This window comes from Seriola dumerili, unplaced genomic scaffold (assembly GCF_002260705.1).
Source record: "Seriola dumerili isolate Sdu_G_001 unplaced genomic scaffold, Sdu_1.0 BDQW01000312.1, whole genome shotgun sequence".
Lineage (NCBI taxonomy): Eukaryota > Metazoa > Chordata > Actinopteri > Carangiformes > Carangidae > Seriola > Seriola dumerili.
In genome coordinates, this window is record NW_019174567.1 from 19424 (window position 1) to 46295 (window position 26872).

The 26872-nt window shown below is 40.5% G+C and overlaps 1 protein-coding gene across 1 annotated transcript in view; it reads left to right on the forward strand.

The window, feature by feature from the left end:
* LOC111231645 (connector enhancer of kinase suppressor of ras 3-like) overlaps positions 1-26872 on the forward strand; it is a 42798-nt gene that overhangs the window by 14408 nt on the left and 1518 nt on the right. The window contains exons 3-17 of the mRNA XM_022758836.1: positions 3251-3453; positions 4322-4409; positions 6729-6770; positions 7938-8057; positions 8625-8684; positions 8915-8983; positions 9517-9666; positions 12444-12574; positions 12678-12844; positions 13874-13960; positions 15116-15422; positions 22719-22890; positions 23771-23844; positions 24787-24858; positions 25839-25894. Of these exons, the coding sequence (XP_022614557.1) occupies positions 3251-3453; positions 4322-4409; positions 6729-6770; positions 7938-8057; positions 8625-8684; positions 8915-8983; positions 9517-9666; positions 12444-12574; positions 12678-12844; positions 13874-13960; positions 15116-15422; positions 22719-22890; positions 23771-23844; positions 24787-24858; positions 25839-25894 (1798 nt within the window). The remainder of the gene's footprint in view (positions 1-3250; positions 3454-4321; positions 4410-6728; positions 6771-7937; positions 8058-8624; positions 8685-8914; positions 8984-9516; positions 9667-12443; positions 12575-12677; positions 12845-13873; positions 13961-15115; positions 15423-22718; positions 22891-23770; positions 23845-24786; positions 24859-25838; positions 25895-26872) is intronic.

Consider the following 26872-nt stretch of genomic DNA (forward strand, 5'->3'; position numbering starts at 1 on the left):
AAAACGCACTCTGTTAAATCTTAATCAGATCTGGCAACATGCCTGCAGCTGCTGGGTTTAATCCTTCCACTGTACGTGGAAAAAATACAGCAGAGGTTTCTGCAGGAAAAAAAGAAAACGGATTTTATTTTTCTCTCTTAAAAGTTAAAAAATAAACACTTGAGAAAAGTTGTATTTATGCCATAAATCAAATCAGGGCTCCACAAAAAAAGACTGTATTCCTTCAAACTGAAAATTATGCATTATAATTATGATTTATGTGATAAACTGTACAAGACTTGAGCCACAAATCTAACCAACTAAATGACCTGAAAACAGTCCATCACAACTTCCTGCCTCTTAAAAAGCTTAGGTTTGCGTTTCAGTTATTACAACATGAATAAACCCATCATTTTTAATTCAATTAGCCAAGCGCGAGCGTTGAGGTGTCTATGATTGGGTCCCAGGTAATCTCTAATTTGTCATGAAAACCATGTGTGTTGGTCGTATCCCTGAGACCTGTTCACTGAACTGTCTGGAGAAATGAGGAGCGCTGGAATCGTCTTTCCAACCAACTTACCAAACGTGTGTGTGGCAGTGCGAGAGGAGCTCTGTAATAACCAAACGAGGCAATTAGTGCATCTTCTGTGCTTCAATCTGTGAATCATGAGATTAGAAATGGTCAATAATAATAACATCATCATTTTGAGAAAATTTCCAATATTGTAAATAAAATAACAGATGAGGACTTTAACACGGTGCTGTCACAGTTTTGAAATGTTTGTTTTACGATCCAGTGTTTGACCTCGTCCGACTCTAGTAAAGTAAAAACATTTCTTTAAACCAACAAACTTCTGGTCTGAAACAGCAGACGTGTTGAGCTCCAGACAGAGGTCCTCACTCAGCTGTTTATGAGCTCTGTCGTCTGTGTCACAGTCAAAAGGAGGATTTACAGTCCGTGCCGAGGTTTACTGGTGTAACTCGGCTCAATAGGATCCAGCAGCCGTTTAAATGGAGCCTGACACTGTCTGCTGGGACGAGGGACCACAGACATGACAACTGCTACCACTGTTCAGAGTCGTGTTGTTGAGGCTCGGTTGATCATTTGTTCTCAACTTTACTGCAGTTAAAGTCAGAGAACGTGCTGAATTTAGTTTGCAGATATTTCATTAAAAATATTTACACTGTAAAATCCTGGAGGACTCTGGAGACGATGAGACGACGAGTTCATTTCATCTGAGTGAGAAAAAATGTGCTAATGAGCCGAGATAAGTTTGTGTCTGATATGACTTGGCTTATTGAAAATAAAATGGCGGCGTTATCTTGAAGTGAAGCAGATCAACTTCAGGCTGAATGTTTCTCACTGTCTGTTTACGGAGAGCAGGAAGCAGCATCTAATCCACTTCAGCACAGTCTGTTAGTGGTCCAGACCCTGGTCCTCTCTCTCCTCCACTACTGAACTTTTTGAGCCTCAATACTTGAGTCATTTGCTTCATCTCGTACAGTTTCTGTACTTTTTGAACCCAGACTTTGTGTCATAGAGGTTCAGGTTCAACCACTGATCTATAACTGATCTAATTACAGCCCCTATTGGAGTCAAAGCCTGGATTTACAGTGAGAAGGATCTCGGATATATTTGGATCTTTGGGAATCTCAGACCTCTTTAAGATCATCAAACACGTCCCTCCTGTATCTGTGTTTTTGTCTGATTGATGCTCATGTTTGAATGTTTATGTCACTGAGGAAATCTTAAGGCTTGAAACCAGGTTTCACCTTTCTCCTCCCACTCTCTTTTCATATTTAAATATCTGTATCAGCCTCCTGACTCATTCTAAACTCAATGTTCACTTATTAGCTTTTTCCTGAGCTTTCAACCCTGTCCCCACAACCCTCCTCAGCGAATGGAGCCCCTGTCCCCACTAAAAGGAGATTTACTGCTGATGCTTTCTGTCCCTGATATAAAGCCTGTTTACTTTCTTTAGTACGGGCTTTTGTTTTTCCAGTGTTGAGAGAAGAGCCTCTTCAGCAGCAGCTCCACTGTTTTCCTGTAAATCTGAATTGAAGGTCAAGTGACGTGTGGTGGATATTTTTTGCGGCGCAGAGCGGAGTTTACTGCTCTCTGGTGTGGAGCAGGAAACAGATGTGACCCGTCTCACCTGTCAGAGAGACCCCCCACCCTTCCCCTGACACACACACACACACACACACACACACACACACACACACACACACACACACACACACACACACACACTTTCAAATGCAGTGTACTGCACGTAGAGGAAAAGCCGTTGCAGTTTTGTTCCAGCAGTTTCCGTTGGTCGTCAGATGATCAGTTTTCCATCAGAGCAGGAGACACTTTCTCTGTCCTGTCCGTCACTGTTTAAACACCACAGGTTTATAATCTGAGTTAAACATTAAAATGACTTCTCATCATCCTGGATTGTTTTAGAGAAGCTCTGAAAACGGTTACCTGAGGCTCCTCGTTCTGTATGAACTGTCCTGTTGCACCATGATAAACAGGTTTAGTCTTGATCAGACAGTTCTGGTGCTGAAACAGTTAATAATCCAGTAACTGGCATTTGGAGATGAAGCCATTTTTCATGTGAAATGCAACAAAACATTCTGTGGATCCAGCTTTTTGTGAAGATTTGCAGCCTTTTGCTATTTGAATTGTATTTATATATTTAATATCTTTGGCTCAGTGTTGCACTGTTGGTTGGACATAACACATTTGAAGACGTCACCTCTGGGAACTTGTGACGGGTATTTATTTGTTGTTTTCTGACACTTGATAGATAAAAGTTATTGAAAGAAAAATCCAGATGTTGAAAATCGGTTGCAGCTTTTTATTTTAATCTTATTTGGATGAAGCGAGACTCACATGTGATTTGACTCCTGACTCTCTTCTCCTCTCAGGCTGAGAGCGTGTTGCCTCTGACATGATGTCAGGGTTGAGCTGAAACATGATTTTAACTCGCTCTCAGGTGATAGATGTTTTGGGGTTTTTTTTTACAGTGCAGTGAGTCGACAGGTGGAATGTCAGTTTGGCTGCGGATGTTTTTTTTGGCTCTGAGCGTCACGACGCCTCGAACATCTGATTTGCCTGAGGCGAGCCAGAGTGTCACACCGTCAGCTGACCGAGAATCAATTACAGATCTTGTTCACATTGATTTGATCACCTAAAGTTATTGATGAGTTTGGAAAAGTGTGTTGATTTAATGATCTGGTTTCTAGATTCTTGTGAACCTTTCTTTTACGCCTTTAACAGAACTACGGCTTGGAGTCGGACCACCTGAAGACTCTGGTGGGGAAGATGAGAACGGCGCACCACAACCTGAGCAGCGCCGTGTCACAGCGCAGGAAGAACCCCGCCTACCACAACAAGAACTCCCATCAGCCCTCCAACGAGTTCCTGACCGCCGTGGTCGAGCTGATTGCAGCCGCCAAAAGTCTGCTGGCCTGGCTGGACAGGTGGGTGTCAACACATGCGTATACACAAACTCATGCTCTGATTGGACAGTGAGGACACACACTTTCTCTTTCATACACACAACTATAAACTACGGTTTTTGTGCCATAAAAGGCCTGAGGGAGTTTTACGGTTGACTCGGGGTTAAGAGAAAAAGAGAAGCGTGTAGATTCTCTCTCTCTCCTCTCTCTCTCTCTCTCTCTCTCTCACAATCACACGCACACACACACACACACACACACACACACACACACACACACACACACACACACACACACACACACACACAGTTATTAGTGCGGGTCCTTGTTCACACGTGTGGCGTCTGTCAGCTGTTGGTGTGTGTGTCTCTCCTGCCTTCAGGATTTTCTCAGCTTGTATCAGCTTGAAGAACATTCCTGCTTCACTGCAGCTGTTACACACGAACACTGACGCCCAGAACACACCTGACACCTGACAAAAAACACCTCGGGTCGAAGTTCAACAGCATCTTATTGAACCTGAATCATGTAAATCAGATTAGTTTCAGCTTTAGGATCTGAAGTTAATAAAAAAAAAACACCTTTTATCAGCTGAAACATTAATTAGTGTAAATTTAATAAATGTTTACAACCTGCTTCTGTTTTTAAATGATATGAATGAAGGTGACACACTGAGATCATCTGATTATTTCACCAGAGAAGATTTACAGTGTCACTCTGTTGGTCCCGGTCGTGTCGCAGAGTGATGCTTCTTCCTCTAACAGATGATCTTTGACGAGTACAGTCACCGGCCTGCAGACGGCACATTAACCACACAGCTGCTTCTTCATGGGCTCACTACAGGCCGTCCCACTGTAGCAGTAACATCACAGATATCCTCTCTCTGCAGGACTCCTCTGACGAGCGCCAACGACTTCACCTCCACCAAGAGCAGAATCATCCAGCTGTGTCTGGAGCTCACCTCCACCGTGCAGAAGGTCAGTGAGACTCTCTCTCATTATTTAACCAGGGAACGTTCAGGATCATCAGACGTTTTCTGTGTGAAACTACTGTTGTTTAACTGGACAAACACTGGGAGGGAAAAAAGTCAAACTTCTCATGTCATGACCTCTGACTGTTTATTTGTCCAGCTTTGATGATGATGGTGATGATGATGGTGATGATGATGCATCAGATAACAGACGTTTACATGTACAGGCTCCTTCTGATGAAGATTCTCTTTGAGATATCACTGTCACCGAAACAAGAGTTTTTCATGTTAACTCTTTGTTAAACTTTACATTTAAAATTGTCTTTTGTATTATTTTATACACATTTCCCAGAATTCAGTCTGACATGTTTGGGATCTTCCAGAATTTAAATTAAAGCGCAAGAGGTTCAGCTCCGATGGAACCAGTTCAATGACAGTGGAAAATATCAAATCATGATCTTAATACAATCTTCCTTCATGTTTGTGTTGCTGTTAAATCCCAGAGCGTAGTTTTAATCAGTAAAATGTTCACTGTTGATGCTTCAGTCCAGAGCAGATCTGAGTGCAGGTGTTAATGTTGACTCTAACCCCCCCCCTCCCCGAGTCTCCGAGTCCCTGCTGACACGCATGTACATGCAAACACACACTGAGGCTGCTGTGGAAAAGAAAACATCACGGAGACGGAGGACCTACTGAAAGAAGCTGCTTTTAACACCTGTGAAGTGACAGTTGTTGTAAATGAGCCATTGTCAGAAACGTGTGCAGTACATGAGATTCTCTGAGAGCTCAGTCAGACTTACTGATTAAACCTCCAGATGAGAGAATCATCACTGATCGTCTAAAACCTTCAGGACCAGATCATCATGACGGGATCTGATAAAGATGTTTCCACTAAAGCAGATCTCCACTACAAAAAATGTTCTTATCGTGCACAAATCCAATGAAAATACCAACAACATGTTCGTTCTTTTCCCAGCACTTTGACTTTGGCTACAAGTTTTAGCTGCTCACTGTAGTTTTTATCAAGCAGCATTTGTTTGGGACTATTTTCAGTAGCGGATTAATCCACATTTGGTTCTGTAGTGAGTATTTGTGGCAGCATCTTTGTTAATTAAAGGAGCACAAATTATTATTTTTTCTCCATCTAACAATTAATGAAATTATTCGATCAATTAGTTGCTTAATGATGGAAGGATATGAGCGACTTTTTGATTGTCCATCTTCAGACATTCACCTGTGTGTTTCAATCCAATCAGTCCAGTTTCAATGAATGAAAACCCCTGAAAATAAACCAGAAGGCTCTAACGCCACCAGAATACCTGATTCAGTGTTTCGCTGAGAGAAGCTCAGGTGAATCTTGAGTTTGTTGCAGGACTCACAGCTGAGGTTGTTGCCGTGCAGCTGGATGTTTTGTGCAGCCTGTCACCTCCCTGTATGTGACTGCAGAGCTTTGTGCTGCGTTGAGGCGTCGCCCCGCCGTGCCGTCGTGCAATCATCCTGTCAGCCTGTTTACAGGGAGCTGTTATTTCACCGACCGCAGGAGGAATCTTCTCGGTGTCTCTGCGAGGCGTTTGCGGTCCCTCCCTCTGGTTTCTCTCTCCTGTGGGCTGTCATTTCTCAAATATTTGTTTTCCCGCTGATTCCTTTCTCTTTTCTTTTCCTCCCATCCCATCTCTGCTCGGCATCTCTTATTATGCCTTTGGCAAAAGCTGATTGATATGCACATGTGTTGTCTGTGTTTTTATTTAAGACTAGAGAGTGTTCAGCATTGTATTGTTTAAATGTTTGCATGAGCCTCGTAGATATTTTGTGAAAAATCCTGTCGTTGGATATCTGGAGAATCTGTTGGAAACTCTGGGACTAGAATCAAAGTCTCTGTCATGTTGAATGGTGCAGCTTTTATTTATAAAGAGGAAGTAGTGAAGAGTCTGGATGACTCATGTGACAACGAAGAGTTTCCTCATGTGACTTTCTTTTCCTCATTTTCATGGATAATTTGCTGTGGTCAGTCTTTTGTCAGCTGTCCCTGCTCGTTGTCACGTCCCTCTTCAGAATAAAAGCACAAAACAAAGGGAAATATCTTCTGCTTCAATGAGTTTAAAACGTAAAGGTCAAAAACTGGAAATAAACTGTTAAATTTGCTATAAACACCTGTTTTCAAGAACATTTTATTAATTTATCTATAACTGAAAATAGTGCTTTAAAATATCAGTCACCTTATTTGACATACAGATGTTTTTTAATAAAAATGCAGATGTTTGAATTGTGTTATCTTTGCAGTGTGACGTCCATCAGTCAGTCAGTGTGTCTGTCTCTGTAATTACAGGACTGCACTGTTTATGAGATGGAGGAGAAGATTCTGGAAGTGGTGAGTTTCTGCTGCTTCTCTTTGCACAAAGATGCTAATCTGAAGCATGTGAACACACACACGCACCCACACACACACACACACACACACACACACACACACACACACACACACACACACACACACACACACAGAGTCAGTGAACACATTTCCTTTTGCCATCCTGTAGAGTGTGTGTGTGCAGGTCTGTTTATTCAGCTCAGGAACGTCCACTTCTTGTGTGAGATAACACTTCCTGTTGGTTGTTCTGCTTTCCCCACAAACAACTGATGTTCAGTCACTTTCTAATTTGACCTCATCACCTCAGGTTTTAGTTCAGTTGCTCAAACTCCAGATGAACAGCATTAAAAGCTGTGACTCGTGTCGAGGCGTTAGTGTGAAAGAGTTTGTTTTCACCTGGACAAACAGAAAAGACGGAGGAGGAAAACACTGCAGATAAAGATAAAGCAGACAATCAAAAAACAGACACACACATAGTGTTGTTTAAAGCTTTGAAAACCAGGCAGATTGTGTCGATACAGTCATGTAAAAAAATAAATAAATTCTTCTCCGCCCCAGAGAGAAACTTGATGTTAAGTAATAAAACTCACCAAACGTAACGAAGCAGATCAATAGAAGAAGGAGGAGCAGGACTTATTAATGTTCCAGAAGAGCTTGTTTTCCTGGTTTACTGGTAATTTCCTGCCCGTAAACGTGTTCCTGATCAACCTCCCTGATTCCCATGACCTCACAGCCTCTGTTGTGCTCCAGGCGTCAGTGTCTAATCAGAGTAATGACCATAAAAAACGGCGTTCAGGCTCCTGAAACTACAGCGCTGCAACATTGTCAATTATTCTATAATTAATATAAATGAAAATAATGATATCATCAAAGCAGAATCCCAGAAAATAACAATTTCAAAAATGACGAGATATGTTGAAAGTACGACTTTAATCACAAATAAACATGAAATAAATTTAAATAAACACGAGTACAACCAAGACGTCATCCAGGTACCAAAGAATGAAGCATAAACTACAGTCGAAGCTTCATCTACTGGAGTTTTCTGATTTTTGACTTTTTAAAATTTCCCTCCAACTGTTTGTGTCTGACATCTCCCTGAGGCTTTGAAACCTGCAGCGTACAAATGAGTGTGAAGAGTTTTTATTTTTCTCGTGTGTGTTTCAGTCACGAGCTCTAAACGGTATCTGTGAGAAGACGGTCCAGGTGACCTCTGACCCCTCAAAGAGCGAGATGGCCTGTCTGGAGGAGGTCCACATCACCAACATCAAGCCTGGGGAGGGACTGGTGAGTTCAGATCAACATGGATTTAACAGACAAACAGTCAGGACAGATGGCGGCAGGGAGGGGGGAGCTACTCACCGAAGTAATCCATTACTAATAATCAATCACATCGCTCATACTTTAATATTTTAATTTTTAAACAGTCATGCTGAGTTTGTTGTTAGCTCTGAGTTCTGACAGGTAAAGAGCCAAAGGGACAGAAACACATTCATTTACATAAGAGATAAAAAGGCAGAAAATAAAAGATCAAATACAAATAGAGGACAAACGTCTTTGTTTACGCTCAGGCCGTATCAGTGGGACACCGCCATCACTTAACTACCAACTACTGTAAAAAGAAAACCCACATTTTAACCCCGAGTTCCCCTGAGAAACACTAACAGGTACTTTACTGCTGCACCATGAACCACAAGCAGCACCGAGCAGAAAACAGAAACAGACGCAGGTCCAGAAAGGAAAAACCCTGAAACCACCACTGTAACGAGGAATTACAGAGAAACCACAGGGGACGTTTTTATACAGAGGACTCATATACACGTTCTCAAACACTGAGTCTGTTTCATCTCCCAGGGGATTTACATCAAGTCCACGTACGACGGGCTTCACGTCATCACAGGAACAACGGAGAACGTGAGTGTGCTGCTGCTTCTGTCTCACAGCTGCTGTGTTGTTTTAGACATTTAGTTTCACTCTGGTCCTAAAAGTCATGTAAACAATTTCTAGTTTGTTTTGGTGGAAACAGTAGGAGATATGTTCTGTACTGACCTGTATTGACCTTCCAGTCTTTGCTGTGTTTGATCCGTCTCTTCAGTTTCACCCTCTAACACGAGTCAAACACTGTGTCTCTGTCTGCTGCTCAGTCTCCTGCAGATAAAACCCAGAGGATTCACGCTGGAGACGAAGTCATTCAGGTCAACAAACAGACTGTGGTGAGTTCAAAGTCTAAAGGAAGAGTTCCACCTTTTGGGAAATCTGCTTATTTATGATCTTATCAAGGTTTAGATGGGAAGATTGATACAACTCTCATGTCTTGAGCCAGGTTAGCGTAGCTTAGCATAAAGACTGGAAACAGGGGGAAACAGCTAGCCTTAAAGAAATCCAACTACCATCACGTCTAAAACTCCCTGATTAACACGTCATGTCTTTGTTTAATCTGTACGAGGATTCAAGTATGAAAACATTTGGTTTTGTCGTGTGCCGAACTGTTTTTTCTTACCACTGAGTTGTTTTAGGTAGAGAGTAAACAAAGAAAACTCTTACTTAATGTACAGACATGAGAATGTCTCATCTAACTCTGAACTCTTCCTTTAATTGTACCTGTGTTGTGTTATGTGCTTTTTGGTGGCTGTTAAATTACAATTATATTTATTAGGAGAGAAATTTTAGTCTTACTTCAGAGTAGTGCCCTCTTCAGGCTGCAGCATTTATAACAGCTCAGTGTTCTGCCCTGTGATTGGTCCAGGTGGGCTGGCAGCTGAAGCACCTGGTGGAGAAGTTGAGGGCGGAGACTGGAAGCGTCGCCCTGGTGGTGAAGAAGAGGCCGTCCGGAGTCTCCGGCGGTTTCGCACCTGCTCCTCTGAAAAACCTGCGCTGGAGACCGCCGCTCGTACAGGTAGCGAGGGGCTTGGGGGATCCAGCCGGATCATTACGGAGGAGGAAGGGGGCAGGTGGGTGAGCGGTTCGTGCTAGAAAGGTCGTGAGCGGAGATGAGGGCCAAAAGAGCTATGGAAAGAGCAGGGTGAGCTCAAGCACAGCGACTCTGGGTTTCTTCTTCATTTCATTTTTTTTATTTTTTCTGGGTTTGACAGTAAAATGGAGGAATTCTGTTTGTTTAGCTGAAGGTTGTGATTTCTAGAGCTTCTGTGCAGCACTTGAACGCACCACAAAGACACACAAACAACCTGAAATCTGTTTGTTTCTTTTTTATTTTACTCACTCACTCTAAACATTGATGATCACAGGTATTTGGACCTGACCTCCCAAAATGCATCATGTCAGGACTCAGAACTATTAACACAAAAGAAGAACTCCATCAGTATTAGTATAGAGTAGAATGAGACTTTATTTTCCACCAAAGAGAAAATTTATTTATTTCTTTTATTTATTTGGATCCTTATTAGCCACTACCAAAGTAGCAACTACTGTTCCTGCGGTCCATTCAAGTAAAACTTACATCATAATTCAAAACAATGTCAATAATAACAACAGTGACAAGTTCCCACGCTTAATCTAAAGTAAAAGTCAAACATTTGATGCAGCTCAGAAATCAATAATGCCACTAAAGAATGGTCTTTAAACCAAAACATAAAAGAAGCACAAGACCGTATAATATTTTGAAAGAATATTGTAACTTCACAGTTTTAAAAGTAAATAAAACCTTAAAATCCATAATTGTGTCAATGCTTAATGCAGGTGCCAGGTTATGAAATGTATCATTAACTTCTGACCCGTACAGGATTAACTCTGATTTTACTTTGTTGAGTTGGAGGTAATGATTAGAGCAACATCTGGTTTTATGGATCAGTAAAGTTGCCTCTTTGGTATAAAAAGAAGAGGCGGCAGGAATAAAGGAAGAGAACTACTCTACTTCTCAGGGTGGGCGTAGTCACAGAGGAGGAGACACCCAGTCTGCTGCTGCGCTGAGGTGTGTGGGTGAACAATGGATCCCTTCTTCTCTTTTCCTGGAATTAAAAAAAAAAAAGCAGATAGGAAACCCTCCAAACATCAGGCTGTGTTGATGTCAGACCTCTGTGGAAGATGACTCATGTGTTACTTCACAATGTGACAATTCTGAATTCACCACGACGCCTTCAGGGGCTTTGTGTCGACTGAGGTCCAGGATGTGTGTGTGGAGGGGAGATAGGCTCCATGAGTTCAGTCTCTAATCTGGGTCTGTCCAAACAGATCTGAGGTCAGTCTGTCTGTACGTCACCGTCACTCCCAGCATTCAGTTCAAAGGTCATCAGCGCATACACCTCCCCCTGTACTCAACTCAACTTTTTCACTGTACATTCATTAAACAATTATTTTTAATCGGTCATTTAGAGAACGTTAGAATGTTTAGTGCTGAATGATTGGTCTTTATTGATCAATCAGTTGGCTTCTCATATGTGAAGATCTGCTGCTTTTATTCATTTTATATCATTGTTGTATTGTTTGTTTGTGTTTGGAGTTGTGGCCCTAAAATTGACAATATTCCATCACACAAGTGACCAGAGTCCAAAGTGAACTCTGCAAACTGAAAGGCGAGAAAACATTTGACAAATTACTTCAGCAATCCATTTATATTTATTTTTAAATACACTTGTCATCTTATTTATTTTTATGTTCCCAGAGTTCTGACTCTTGTTTATCTGTTTTTATTTTTAAATCTCAAAAAGGATCCTTAACCTGTCATTACCAGTAACTAATTATTACTAAATTATTGTTATTATTACCAATTATAAATTATTATTAGTATATAATCTGAATTGTAGGGTTTTCTTCTCAAACAGCATATAAACACACCGTCTGACTTCCCTGCGTGTTGCACTCAACACAGGACCACTGCAAGATAAACATCTCACACATATATAGATTTATTTTAATGGGGAAGTATTTTCCTCAAACAGCTGATGACTGTAGTTTTTACTAAACGTTACTCAAACAGAAGGAAGTGGTGCATTTGTTGGGGACTTTTTTCTGCGGCGGATTAATCCACATTCAGGGCTCTTATTTGTGGTGTGTGTGGGACTGAGTCAAAATAAACTACAGTGTGTGTTCATGATGATGAAGGAACATGTCATCCAGTGTAACAGTGAGACTCACTGATGCTTCTGAACAACAGTGCAGCTCTGTGGCTCAGAGGAATCACAACCGTCAGGCTGTGATACACACAGAGACATTTATTGTTGGTTTTGGTCTTTTTGGGGGATTTTTGATGAAATGAAAAGAATAAATCACCAAACTGATCTTTAAGTGGAATTGGCCTTAAATCAGCAGATGTTTTTTTGCTGCGTCTCAAACTCCTTCAGGCGTGTTTTTCCAACACAGACGAGGCAGAAAAGGAGCTGAGAGAATTTCCTGTGTTTATGGAGGAGAGGAAGGAAGGAGAAGAGCTTCGTCTGCTGTTTCTCCTTCTGAGCTGGAACGTCTTACTGTTGTTTTCTGATAAACACCTCCTCCTCCTCCTCCTCCTCCTCCTCTGCCGCTGCTGTTCGCTGTGTCACAGAACTGATTACACGTAGTTAAAGCAGAAAATATAAAGTGTTGTTAGTGTCAAATACTTTTGTTTCCATAATCAAAGAACAAGTATTTTCTATTTAAAGAAGCTGGACGTGTAAAAGGATGTGTGGTCATTCAAATGAAAAGCAGCGGCTGTCCTTCAGTAACGTCTGTCTCTTCTCTCAGACGTCTCAGGGAGCTCCAGGTCTCTACAGATCTCGACAGCCAGAAACCTCAGACGCTCCGGGGAAGAGAGGGAGAACAACCATCTTGGATTTGTACATCCCTCCTCCCCCTGCAGCGCCGTACGTCCCGCTGTGAGTACCACCGTTTATTACAACGCAGTTCATCCTCCTGAACACCATGCATGTACACTGATATACAGCATGTTATCTTATATTCCTGGTGTCCTCTCTGCAGAGACGGGAACATGAACGTGTCTCCAGGTGTGAAACTGAGGCCCAAGTCTCCGAACTCGTGTCTGGACTCAGACGTGCGGCGACGCTTCACTGTGGCAGACGACAACAGGACGCCAGAACTCCCTCAGCCGGTCCCCGTCCGCCTCCGACAGCGCTCCTCCACACGCTGTGAGCGCACACACACGCACGCACGCACACACGCACACACACACACACACACACACACACACGTTTGTACTTCCCTGACCTTTAACCCTGACTTAAACCTAAATCTAAAACCAAGTTGAGCTGCACAATTAATTGAAATATTATCTAATATCACAATATGGCCAAGTGCAACATTCAGACTCTTATAGCTTATAATAAACTTTTTATTGGCTCTGTTCCAGTCACATTTGATGAATATGCAGAAGTGGAACTGATCACAGATCTGCTATCAAACAGATTTTTGAGTTCTCATAAATGGCACAAAGTTCCAAACTAGAATAAAGAAGATCCCAAAGTTTAAAAGTTTTTAAAAGTTATTGTTTTTTTATGAACCCTGGCGTGATGAGGAGCATCACAGCAGCTGACTGAGTGTGAGCAGGTCTTAACTTCCAGCACTAAAATCCATCGTCAGTCAGAGTTGGACTGTAGAGTTTAGGAGTCAGAAAGTTCAGACTGACACAGCTCTTACTCTTTCTGTGAATTCAGCCCTGAACAGATGAGGTGGAGACAGTTTGATCAGTTTCTACACAGGCATGTGTAAATATGTCTCAGTTTTCATGTCCCGTGTTGCTCTGAATCAGGTTTCTGTGCTTTGTCATTATGTGAGTGTGACCACCGTGACCTGAACGAGAACACAGAGCGAGCTGCGTGGATTATATTGAACGAGTGATGCAGCACAAACATGTTTTTGATGAGAAATAAAGATACAAACATCTGAAAGATCCTGTGACCTCTTGTCTGCACATCAAGTGACTCCACATGTTCTGTCCCAGAGGCAGAGACGCTCTGCTCTGATTCAGCTTCTTAAAGAGACGATCTAAATGTTTTTAAATGACGCACTTTCAGAGTTCAGAGATGGATACCTCTCTCCTGTCTGTGTGGTAAATCTGATTTTATTATCACCTCTGTTGGTGCCTGTGGCTCCTGCAGCTGCTGTAAGCACATGAAAACAAAATGAAGTGTTTTATTAGTCTGAATATTTTCCTGCAGGTAAACCTCGGCCCGTCTCCATGCCAGCAGAGGCGTTCTCAGGCGTGTCTGACCGTTCCTCCAGGTCCAGAGCTCAGGGAAGGAAAGGTAAGCTCCAACTGTCCGGCTGAAAACCAGACGCAGCTCAGCGTCTGTAATCTGAGCGTTATCAGTAATGGCCGCCGTCTGCCTCATTAACAGCCGAGGATCGACTGCGGCGCGGCGAGCTGCGTGCTCTGAATTTTTACCTGGCCGATCATTAACCTTGAGAGCTGATGCTGATTCACAGTCACAGCTCAATGTTGTTCTTAAAGCACTTCACCTTGAGAACCAGACTGTGTCTGAGTGTGTGTGTGTCGGACGTTTGTCCACGATAACAGGCTGTTAATGGAGGTTGAAGTCAGAGCAGTTAAATACAATATATATAAAAGTCACATTAAGAGGTGGAAGGTTTTCCACTGACGCTGAAAAGAGTCTAACAATAGAACTGACGGGACAAACAGCTGAGACAGGTTTTATATCGAGTCAGTTACAGGAGACTTTATATTTAAAACAGTCACATTTCAGCACAACAGTAATATGTCTGTTTCTACTCATTTCTGTTTGTGGTAGCAACATTTTTTTTTTTTTTTTGTAACATAAATCCTTTGGTTCTTGTAATTTCTTGAATGAAGTCACATGATCTTTAAAAGGAATCAGGTCACTCAGTTTGTTGAAAGTTAAAAACCAATGAGACAAAATAAGAAGTTGAATCATCTCATGGCTCAAGGTTTATGAATGAGCAAAACAAGTCGAACGTCCCTGTAGCTCAGTTACAATCCTGATGTTCTCATTTCATTTATGTGAAGTGCTTCAGCCATTGTTGTTCCTCCTCTCTGCCTTTACCTGTTGCTGTGAGCTCCTGTCATGTGGCTTCTCACCTCACCTTGACGTCACAAACAGCTTGTATAATAATTTGTTGTGATTGAAATATAAATACAGTGATTTATAATTTTGAATTTACAGTGTTCACTGGGAGAAAAGTAGATTATTTCATATTTCGAGTTTCAGACTTCTCTCTCAGCTTCCTGTAACTGATGTTTTCACACTCAACAACTTTATGACTTGCAGGTGAGGTAACAGAATCATGGAGTGTGTCTTTAAAGTGAAACATATAGAGAAGTTAAACCTGTAGAGAGTTCCAGTGAAGGACAGAGGCGTCGTTCAGCTGTCAGACTGCAGAAGACTTGTTGACTCCTTGTTCCCGCCGTGTCTCCTGAACAGGGCGGGACGTCCTCCACAGGTACCTGAGTAATGAGGGCATCAGCACCATCACGGAGGAGGAGCAGTGTTACCCTCTGCCGTACCGAGGACACCCGTCCATCCGTGGCGTCGACCACATCAGAGGCAGCCAGTGCTTCATCAACGCCGACCTGCACAACAGCGCCACCATCCCTTACCAGGAAGTGGCGTCCAAAAAGTCGGCTCCCTCCTCCACCACCGCCGCCGCTCCTCCTCCTCAGGCTGTAAACAAACAGTCCACCTCGCTGCTCGGCGGCTGGCTGGCTCGCCTCCGGCTGCTCAGCCACTGATGGAGGAAAAACACAGTTTAAATCTTAGAGACAAATTCCTCTCAATGTCAATGATGTCATTTCTCTTTGGTGAAGCTGGGATTCAGCTCAACAAAGAATTTTAAAAGTGAGTTCTAGATTGAATCAAAGATCTTATGATGGAGGAGGACAGAAGGAAAGACAAGAAAACTGCAGCATCACACCAGCACTGAGCAGGTTTTGCAGATATTTAGTGAGAATATTATGATCTAATCTCCACTGACCAGGTGTAGCTGTGATGAGGGGACTGACAGCTGTTCACTCTGATTTCTGCTTTTAAAGAGCAACAAAACAACCCTGGAAATCTTGTTTCTGTCGACCTCCCATGGTTTAACTTGTCGCTCCAGGACACTGTGACATCACTGCTGGCTGTGGTCAGAGGTGAAGCAGAACTGAAACACTTTTCAGCCTGGTGATTTTAAAATAAAATTTTTGAAGTATCTGCAAAACTAATGACATTCCCATCAGAGCAGCACTCTGTCTAAATATAACCTCACTGGGCTGATGGTGTGACTGTAAACTGCAAACTGGGATCCAGTTCTCTGGCTGCTGCAGGTCACCTGGTCAATCAACAGACTGAATGAAAACATGGACATAACAACTTAAAGCCTAAAGTCTGAGTTCACCACCTGCTGCATCTGTGTCAGTCACTGGAGCCTGAGTGTGACAGGTTCAGATGATCAGGACAAACAATCTGGATCGTACCTCTCTCTTTACGCCTTAAAGACTTTTAGCTGCTGAAACCATCTTGTATTGACTTTTAAAAAGAGCTCATAAAAGTATTCAGACAACTCTACTTCAGTTACGTCTTTGACAGCTGCGTCAAAGAAATATGGTGATATCTCTACCTGTTTGAATATCCACACACATCAAACTCAAGGCAAAACACTTGAGAAACAGTTAAAATTCTGCATGAGAAAATGGTTTTACTTTTTTGTTTCTGGTCAAAAAGAAAATAACAAAAAATGTTTATGGTGCCCAAATCTGCTGAAAGTGAAGCTGGTTTTTGTTTTCAACAGATTTTGGTTCATGTTTATTGTTGACAAGAGTTAGAATCAGTAAAATCAAAAAGATCCCAAAATGTCAAAGAATTAAAACCTTAATGGGGAACATCAAATTCAAAGAGCAAAAAAACAAACTTGTGTATTTGTAGTTTAAAAATGATGAAGCATTTCTAAACATCAGAGCACCTTTTCCTCTTTATCTCAGGAGCCTTCAGTGCCTCTCAAATCTCGACGCTTGTCTGGACAAAAGAATTTGTAAATATGTTACAGCTTTTATAGACTGTTTTTATTACTATGACTGAACTTGAGTCTTATATCTGAGAAAAGTGATTTTCAGAGTATGAAATTATGAGAAGGTTTAAAAAAAAAAAAAAAAAAAAAGCTCTACACTGTTTATAAAATATTTGTGAAGCTTCAAACAGCCCTGTTACAAAAGTAATAATATTAAGTTGTTATTAAGGGAAATAAATAATTAACAGTCAAAGGCACTATGGCAGATACGAACATTAATGAAATGTTTAGGACTTAACATACAATTTAAGGAATAAGCCTTGAGGTTATTATAAGTGAAAACAAATGCATAATGTAAAAACTTCCAAATATTTGTTAAAATATCATCTTCAATAAAAAACACAAACACACGAAAGAGAAAATATTACTAAATTTTGCTGAACTTTAGGTTTGAGATCAAGTTTTTAAATTCCATGATGTTTTTTTTATATATTTAACCTTAAATAAATCAGTTTAAATCTCATTCTGAGTTAATTCTGAAAACTGTTGCTGTCGTCATCTGACAGTCGTCTCCAGATCCTCTGATGCAGGTCTGTTGGAAGCTGCTTAAAACTTCAGGTAAAACTAACTGATCTTCAGTATTTCAAGTGTCTCCAGAAAAACACCAGATGTTGATCTAATGAGTCTTTGAAGAACTCCTGTGTTTGAGGTTTCTCTCTGAAGGAGTTCCTCAGGGAAGCGTCATGGATCCTCTGATGTTTACGATCCGAGGAGCTCCTCAAGTTTCCTCAAAGACCTTTTTATTTTTGTAAACTGTTTCTGGTTCATGTTCGGTGCCTTAATATTAACAAACATTATGCAAGAATTACGAAGCTTGTACAGAAGATTATCAGAGTGTAAAAGAAACTGATATCACAGGGGCAAACTTTTATTTTTCATTGCTGGATATGAAATGTGGAAATAAACAGTTGAGCATATTTTTAGTTTCTGAACACATTTCTTTTTAAAGTGAGACTATAACAATTTAAAGACTAAATACTAAATTCTTCTCATAAATAAAATTTTGAATTCATCAGTGGTGGAAAACATTTTCAGATCTTTTACATCAGAGTGTTAAAATACTGTTACAGGTTGTGCATTCAACATGTTACTTTAGTAAAAGTACAAAAGTACTCATGTTTATTTTAATGTTGCACATGGTAAAGGTGGAGCTCATTTTAAAGACTTTTTATGTACTGCTGGCTTACTAAGGAGATTTAAGTCTATAATATATAATTTATTTGCACATTATATTTTGTTAATAATCTGAATCTGAATCTAGTAACTAAATTTATCAGATAAATGTAAAAGTAAGTGAGTTAAAAGTAAGAAAACTATAATATACTACAGTACTTAAGTAAATGTATTTAGTTACTTTCCACCACTGTAATTGATAGGTGATTGAAAAACACCATTGCTTAATTGAAAACACAGGGTTTTTCCTGTTAAAGCCTCTTTGGTCTGGTGTGACCAGCAGCTTGTGGCGGCTCATATCAACAAACTTTACGTTCATGTTGCTGTTTAACTGAAGTTATTGCGTCAGTCTGCTGATTTTATTTTCTGCTTATTATTTCATTCCCCTTTGCTCTCAGTCTGATCACCTAATGATGGCGTCTGACTGAAGAGAATCATGGAAAATGAAGTGAAATCCAATAGGCTGTCATCCTGTAATTACCACTTGTGACCACAGTGGCCACTGTTCAGCTAAAGTTGCGTAGTCTCACTTTAAGGTGAAAACTCATCACCAGTTTATTGTTCAGGGACACTCAGTTGTTCAGGATGAGTGATGAGTCACTTTGTTTAACTTCATTCTTCATGTTTAAATCTGAGTTATTCCAGAGTGTGATGTCTCTCTGTAACTTGTCAAAAATATAAAAAATAAAGTGCAATTTGTTTTGAAATCTTCTAATTTTAACTTTCCATTCAGTACAGTGATTCTGAAAAGACAGAAGGACTTTTGATGAGCTGGAACGAATGTAGAAAAACATTTTCTAATTAATTCCAGTACCTTTGGTAGTATGATTAACCTGCTAACACACAAAACATTTTACAACAACAGAACCACATTACCTCTGTAAGTTAATACTATGTTTTTGTTGCATTGTCATATGCATTAAAACATTTTTAATTCAGAGTTTTGACCAGTTGTGTAACATTTGGGACATCAACAATTTTTTTTCTAAATTAATAACTGATTTCAAAACTTTGTTGTTTGATAAATACATACAATTACATTTTCTTAAAGTGTGTGAAATCCATATTAATGAAACTCCTCAACTGTGTTTAAATTATTGTAATGTATTTTTCACATCTAACAGTTTAAAGAAAACTGAGCAAACCCCATCTGCTGATGAAGACGTGTGATGTGGTGGAAAGCACTGGAACAAGTTAAGTGGACCTTGAGTTGCTGTTGTTTTGTCAGATTGATTTATTTGGCTACAAAGAGCAGTAAGCAAGTACATAATAAACATAAGGAGTCCATTATTAAATAGCATCATATACATTTACATTAACAAGATTTTGTTGTCGTTGAGTTGCTGAACCACAATTAAGATTGAGATTAAGATTAAGTAATGTCTTATAATGACTTTAATGTAGCTGGTGTGAAGAGCCATGTTCAAGTCTGAGCCATTTCAAAACCACAGTGCTCTATCTAGTGGAGGATGTCGGAACTACACTGTGGAAAAAAACAACTCCATTAGCTTTGTCAAGTTTTAACCTGTGTACAGTGGCTTCACTTTTTGCACACTTAATTGTTCTGTAGACTTAATGTTTTCTACACTCAGTAACCCTTAATGACAAAGTCAAATCATGTTTTTAGAAGTTTTGCACCTTTTGTTAAAAATCAAATTCTGAAAAGTCTCATTTACACAAGTCTTCAGACCCTTTGCTGTGGCTCTAAGCTGTGGTCGGCTGTTTCCTGTTTACTTTGATTGTCTTTGCGCTGTGTCTAGAACTTGTCTGGAGTCCACCTGTAGTAAATTGAACTGACTGGACACACTTTAGTAAGACGTGGCAGCATCATGGAGTGGTGGAGCTTCTCAACAGCAGGGACGGGGAGACTGGTCAGAACTGAGGGAAGGATGGATGCAAGTACAGAGAGGTCCTTGAAGAAAACCTGCTCCAGAGTGGGAAAAGACCTGAGACCGGGACGACCTTTCAGCTCCACAGTGACCTGAAGCCAAGACGAGACTGGAGAGGCTTCAGGACAAGTCTGACTGTTCTTGATTCAACGTCCAGACTCTCAAATTGTTAGTAAAGCCTCATGTACCTGAATACTACTGAGAATTCAGACCAGTCAAACCTTCACATAGCAACACTTTTTACTGCATGGTAGATTAAATGTAAGGTAGCCATCATGCCATTATAAGACAGTTGTGTGTTTGCTGTGAACTGTCATTGGCAGCTTGTGTGAGATCAAACACCCACAGTCTCTCTCTCGCTCTCTGACACCACGACTCTGCACCAACAACAAAAACTATAAACCTCTAATAAATAAATGATTATTTGAACAACTGCAGCTGCAGAAATGTTTTATTTTTTGGAAACAAAGAGGAAGTTTCAGAGCAACAGATGAGAGCAGAAGGATTATAAAGAACATGTGAAACAGGAAGGATGCCGCTGAGTCGATGTGGCGTCCGTGTTCTTGCATGTGTGAGTGTGATTTAGACTCTGTGGTCTGTCTCCGGGTTGTCGTTTGAATTCTCACAGACGAACTGAAGTTCCTCCTCCGCAGAGCGTCAGTCTGCTGTAGACACACCGAGCTGCTGGATGTCCAGGCTGCAGGTAAGACAATAAGTCAGGTTGATTCTCTGAGAGCAGCAATCAAAGGTCACTTTAATGTAACTTTCTACAGAAGAAACACTTCCTGTAAGAAGTGCTGACAGTGAGGTCTGTAGATCATCAGAGCAACAGGGTCTCTGAGATGAAATACTGACTCTTCATAGTTTTGCATGAAGGTGCACTGTATAAGATATGACTTTATGTTGTTTATGAGAGTTTTTATTGTTGTTCTCCCCATTTACAACATTCGGTGTGCAGGGGAACTAAACTGCGACCGTCAGTGTTACGGTTCACACAATAACAAAACACCAAACACAACAAGCACAAAGACAGTGAAGTGTCATAAATGAAAAGTGACGTCACATTTGTAAATTTATGTTTTGCTTCCTTGAAAAAAGAAATAAGCTCATCAGATGTGACATCAGGTCCGTTTCATAGCTTTTCTGGAGCTTTTGATCGTATCACATGGTCTTTACCTGCAGATGGAGTTTGCTCAGTTGTCGTGGATTTGCAGATGTTCATATTTCTGTCTTTATTATGTTTTTGGGTCGTCTGTACATCTGTCTGATTGTAAGTTGTTGATCAAAGGCCAAAGGTCAGTGTGACCTTACAAAACACTCAATGATAACTCAATAATTTGTGTACTAGTTATAATAAAATACACTTCACACCTTTTATTAAATTCTTTCACAGTCTTCACTACACATATGAGTCTGGACAGACATGGATGTAAACTGCAGCTTGACTGGCTGGGGGAGTGATACGACCTCAAGGTTGTAATTCTAGTTAATTCTAGTTTGGTGTGAGTACCGATTGTGTGTGTGGTGCCAATGTGTGTGTGTGTGTGTTGTGTTGTGTGTGTGTGTGTGTGTGTGTGTGGTGTGGTGTGTGTGTGTGTGTGTGTGTGTGTGTGTGTGTGTTTGTGTGAATGTGTGTGTGTGTGTGTGTGTGTGTTGTGTGAGAGAGAGAGACGAGAAGAGAGGTTGAGAGAGAGTAGAGAGAGTGATTATTAGGTCAGATATGGTCAAAAGTTCCAGAACAGCTACTAAATGAACCTTGTGGTCAGAGGTCGGTTTCACAAAGATTTGTAACTACAAAGTTTGTTGTAACTAACATCTAAAGTCTTAACTCGTATTATATCGTACTATATGTTGTGTTTGTGAAATGATCTTAACTTGCATTAGACTAATCTAAGAGCACGATTCAGGCTGGTCTAGACTGAGCTTTAGAAAAGCCTGGTAGGTTTGTAGACAGACACACAGATGTGGATTTCAGTCTGAGGTTTATGGGCACAAAAGATTAACACTATCTCTTGGTTTACTCTGACAATAAAAGGTTTTCCAGGAAACAGCATGTGAGATTGTGGTCTGCAGAATTGAGGCCAGAGGTCCATTTAACATCGTCCACAAACACAAAAACACAAATAGAAAACTGCCTCCGTGCAAGGGGAGGGGGGTAGTTCTGTACAACTTTACCTAAAAGGTTATCTTAATAATACATAAAAGAAATTTACAATGATAAAATACCCATCAGCCATGAATACATAAAAACAAATGTTTTATAATCCTCCCAAAAATACTTATAAAATCCTCAAAATATTCATAGAGCAACAAAAAAAGAATATTATTGTCCTTCCTATTATCATTCTTTATCTGGAGGATAATCATGCTCCAAGTTTCAGGCCTACAGTTACCATGATGCTTTGCTTCTGTAAACAAGACTTATTATGTCGTCAGAGTCAGTGAGTTGGCTGTGGACTACAACTTGTTGAGCTCAGTATTTTTAGTCTATATTTGTTTACACTCTAGCAAACTAGCATTATTAAAAATGTGCTGAATTAGCCATCACCACTTCCTGTTCGAAGTTCAACCATTAATATACAAACAGCTGCCACTGGATTTCTTAGATACAGAAGTAAACTTAAAAATGTAACGATTCTTAGGCAAGTTCTGTTACAAGGAGCGTCTTTTTTCTATGGTTTCTAAGTGCATTTGTGGATATTTATTCACAATGGATGTAGGTAGATAATGATAGAAAGGGAAGTGCAAGTCACACTGAATCTAAAAATATGTGTATTATGTCTGTATATTCAGATTTGACTGAGTTATGACTCAGAGAAGGAGTGTGATTTTTGGCGCAATTTTTTAGGTGCTAATGTGCTACCTGCCGTACAGCCTGAACCTTTGAGCCAAGCTGCTCTCTGCCGTCTCCCCTCTACAGGTCGACTGCAGCCATGAGTCGGCGGCGTGTTTCGGTCAAAGACCTGGGCGTGGTGGACTGTGAGGGCTGGCTTCAGCGCAGGAAGGAGGGCCGCAGCTTCCTGGGAAGCAAATGGAAGAAATACTGGTTTGTCCTACAGAAGAACTCTTTGTACTGGTACAACGACAAGATGGTGAGTCACAACAACAACGTTTGAACGGTAACACAAAGACATGATGTCCTAAAGGTTCATAGCATGTTCAGCCCGAGGTTCAAACTCAGGTTTTCTGTGATTTAATCTGGAGAAACAACAGAATGATATTCATGGCTCCCAGAGGATGAACCCTGCAGACTTTGACGTTTTGATTTTAGTATTTGGTGTTTTGTGTCTGGGTCTGTTTTTCCTGGTTTGGGTCTTTTAATTCCAGTAAAAGGAAATTGTGACGCGACAACACACACTGTTATTTTAACTATATATAATATAAATATAAAATCAGGATTATGATGCAATAATTAATTAACTCTGGATCTCCCATATTGGCACTAATCATGACACATTTTAAAGTAGTAGTAGTAAACAAACATGTAATAAAGGCTTTATAACTCACTGTAGCAATGTAGCTATAAGCAGATATAAGCACATTTTTAAGTGTTTATTAATGTAAAGTATCTGTCAATGTCTCTTTTAAAGACATATTTAATGTCAATACAACAACTGTGTTTACCATGTGTTACCATGGTTTCTGGTTTGGGTCTGGCTGTAAATACTTTTTGTTCTCAGGCTGACAGAAAGTTTGTGATCTCAATGAGACTGAAGTTAAAAACATTTTCAGAAACGAGGTCAGACGTCAGAGCAAACACCCCAACATGAGGGCAGAGCGCTGTTTCACCTACAGTCCAACGTGTGGAGCAACACACACATCACTACATCCTGTTACTGCGACCACCATCCGAGGCGTCGCAGATCACACAGGAACCTGAGCTCGATGTCTGTTGAACACACAGGAACACATGTGTGAGTTTCTGCTGATGTCAGAGTCTCTGATGCGCTGTGTTCTGCCTCTCCTCTGCAGGCGGAGAAAGCTGAAGGATTCATCAACCTGTCCGGCTTCACCATCGAACCGGCCAAACAGTACAGGAAGAAACAGTAGGACATGTTTGGTTGTTTTTTTTCACCCTCTGTCTTTGAAACATTTAGTCATGGCTGATGTGTGGAGGGGGAAAAAACCACTGAGTCTTACTCAGCTACTTGTGGTCAAGCGGCTGTGAATGCCTCCTGCACATAGTCAGTATAAAGCTGCACCATCACACAGCACACATCAGCTGTGAGGGGAAGTAAGTTAAAAGTGGCGCCCCATATATAGAGGCTACAGTCCTCACTGCAGTCGGCCCCCGGCTCGACTCCCGCCTCGGACGGCCCTTTCCTCTCTCTGCCTCCCCATCTCCTGTCTCTCTACTGTCCTGTCCATTAAAGGCACAAAAGCCCAAAAAAAAATAATAATTAAAAAAAAAAAAGAAGTAAGTTAAAAGTTAAAACTTGTCACTTCCCAAAGAACATCTCAGAGCTGATGATCTTTTCCAGTTTTGGTGGTTGGGGCTCAGCTGGATTTCAAAGATGTGACGGCTAAAACATGGAAGTGTTTGGAGGTTAATGGCTTCCAGTCCTCACACTGCGCAAAATACCTCAGAGTCCAGAGATGTAATCGCCTAAATATTTCAAACTTTGACCCCATGCATGAAGAAATCTGGACTGGACATACTTCTATCACAGTGTTGTCAGATATCGTATCAAAGAAATCTCCAGATCCAGATTCTTACAAGAACCTAAAAAGGAAATCTCTGGATTCTTGGGTTTTTGCTAGTATTAGTATTTGTCTCAAATATTTTGGACTTAATCTCAACATTGTTCTGTCAAAATAATACACTCGACTTCATATTTTCTATATATTCTTATAAATCTTATTTTATTATTAGACAGAATCTGTGTCTTGTGATATCTGATGTTTGTCTGTGCAGTGGACGCCCAGATGCTGCGGTTGTTATCGGCCTCTGCTACGTTACTGAGCGCTCTGTGTTTGTGTTGTTTCAGCGCCATCACAGCCACTCATCCACTGGTTGTGACCATTTTCATCGCTGCAGAGAGTTTCAAAGAGATGAACAAGTGAGAATTTATCTTTTTATTTTACAGTCAAAGTCACTCTGAGTTTTTACCAAGAGATATTTGGTCCAGACTGAAGTTTCTCACCAACTACTGGATAAATTGCCTTGAAATCTTTTCATAAATATTCATGTTCCCCTCGGGATGTCCCTCAGTGACTTTGGTGATCCTCTGACCTTTCCTCTAGCGCCATCCTGAGGTTGACATTTGTGGTTTTAAGTGAAATATCTCAACAACTATTCAATGGAATGGATGTATGATGAATCAAAAGACCTTTGATCCCCCGACCTTCATCTAAACCTCCTTCATCAGTTCACAGTTTTAATTTGTCCATTTTTTGTTTATGTTCGGTTTTATTTAGCAAATGTTAGCATGCTAACATGCTAAGCTAACATAAACATGGTAAATATTATTCCTGCTAAACAAAAACTGCAAAAATCTAAATGTGAACAAGGTTTTTCTACTGTTAACCTCACAGTTGCCGTGACAACACATTCATCTGTTTCTAGAAATGTTTTTCATTGTCTCACCCCCCCCCCCCCCCCCCGCATTTGTTGGAGTGCTGTGGTGGCTCAGTGAGGAGTCATTTATATCAGAAGAGTTCATCCTCTGGGGACCATGAACATCTACAGCAGCTTTAACATCAGTCCAGCTGATAGTTTAGATCTTTAACTGGACAAGTTCTCACACGTCTTTGTTTTAATGTTGAGAAACAAGGACAGGAAGAGGAACTGTTTCTAATCTATTCCTGACAGTCTTTCATCAACTTCTTTGTTTTGGTGGCTGTTATAATGAGAATGATGAGTCACGTGTGTGTGTGTGTGTGTGTGTGTGTGTGTGTGTGTGTGTGTTTTGTTGTTTGTGTGTGACTGTGTGTCAAACTCGTGTTGTGTGTGTGTGTGTTTGTTTGTTTGTTTGTTTGTTTGTTTTGTGTGTTGTGTGTGTGTGTGTGTGTGTGTGTGTGTGTGTGTGTGTGTGTGTAGGTGGATCAGTAAACTGTCAGAAGCTGCTGAGCCGTGTGAAGTGATCAACACTGAAGGTCAGACACTCTCTTCTTCTTTTATTCCTTCCTTCATGTCCCTCCATTCTTCCAGTCGTTCTTTGAATGTCCCTCCTTCTCCTTCTTCTCCTTCTCCTTCTCCTTCTTCTCCTTCTCCTTCTTCTTCTTCTTCTTCTTCTTCTTCTTCTTCTTCTTCTTCTTCTTCTTCATTTCATTCTCACTTTCTTTATTACAGTCTTTTTTCTTGTTTTCTTCCTCTTTCCTCTTTCTTATTTCCTTTTTAAATTTTATTTCTTTCACTCTTTCTTCTTCTTTTCTTTTGAATCTCTCTTCCCACATTTATTTCCATCTTTCATTCTTTCTTCTCCTATTCCCTCCCTTCTTTTCTCTGCTTCACTTGTCTCTTCCTCTTTCTTCCTTTCGCTCATCTTTTCTTGTCTCATCCTCCTTCACTCGTCTTTCTTTCTTTCTTCCTTTAATCTTTCAAACCATGGTCCTTTCTTTTTCCCACTTCCTTTCTTCTTTTCTTTCTTCCCTTCATTCTTCCTACATTCCCTTCTTCCCACCTTTATTTCTTTTTTCCATTCTTTCTCTCTCTTTTCTTCCCTTTCTCTTTCCCTTCTCTACCTTCCTATCCTTTACCTCTTCTTCTATTCTTTTGTTCTTTAATTCCTCCCGTCACCTCTTCTTTTCACCCATCATTAATCCTTCAGTCTTTCTTTCTTTCTTTCTTCATTCCTTTCTTTTCTCTTTCTTCTTCATCTGATCCTTCAATTTTTTTTGATCTCTCTTTTTTTATGCCTTCAGCATGAACTCGGGAACATTTTGAAGGAATTTCTTCAAATTTGGCTCAAACACTCACTTTGACTCAAAAATGAACTGATTCGATTTTGGGGGTCAATGGTCAAAGGTCAAGGTCAACATGACCTCACAAAAAGAAAAGTTAATTCGCTAGTTATGACTCAATTTAACACAAATGTGTAACAGGATAAAACAATGAAGTGATGACGTTTTATA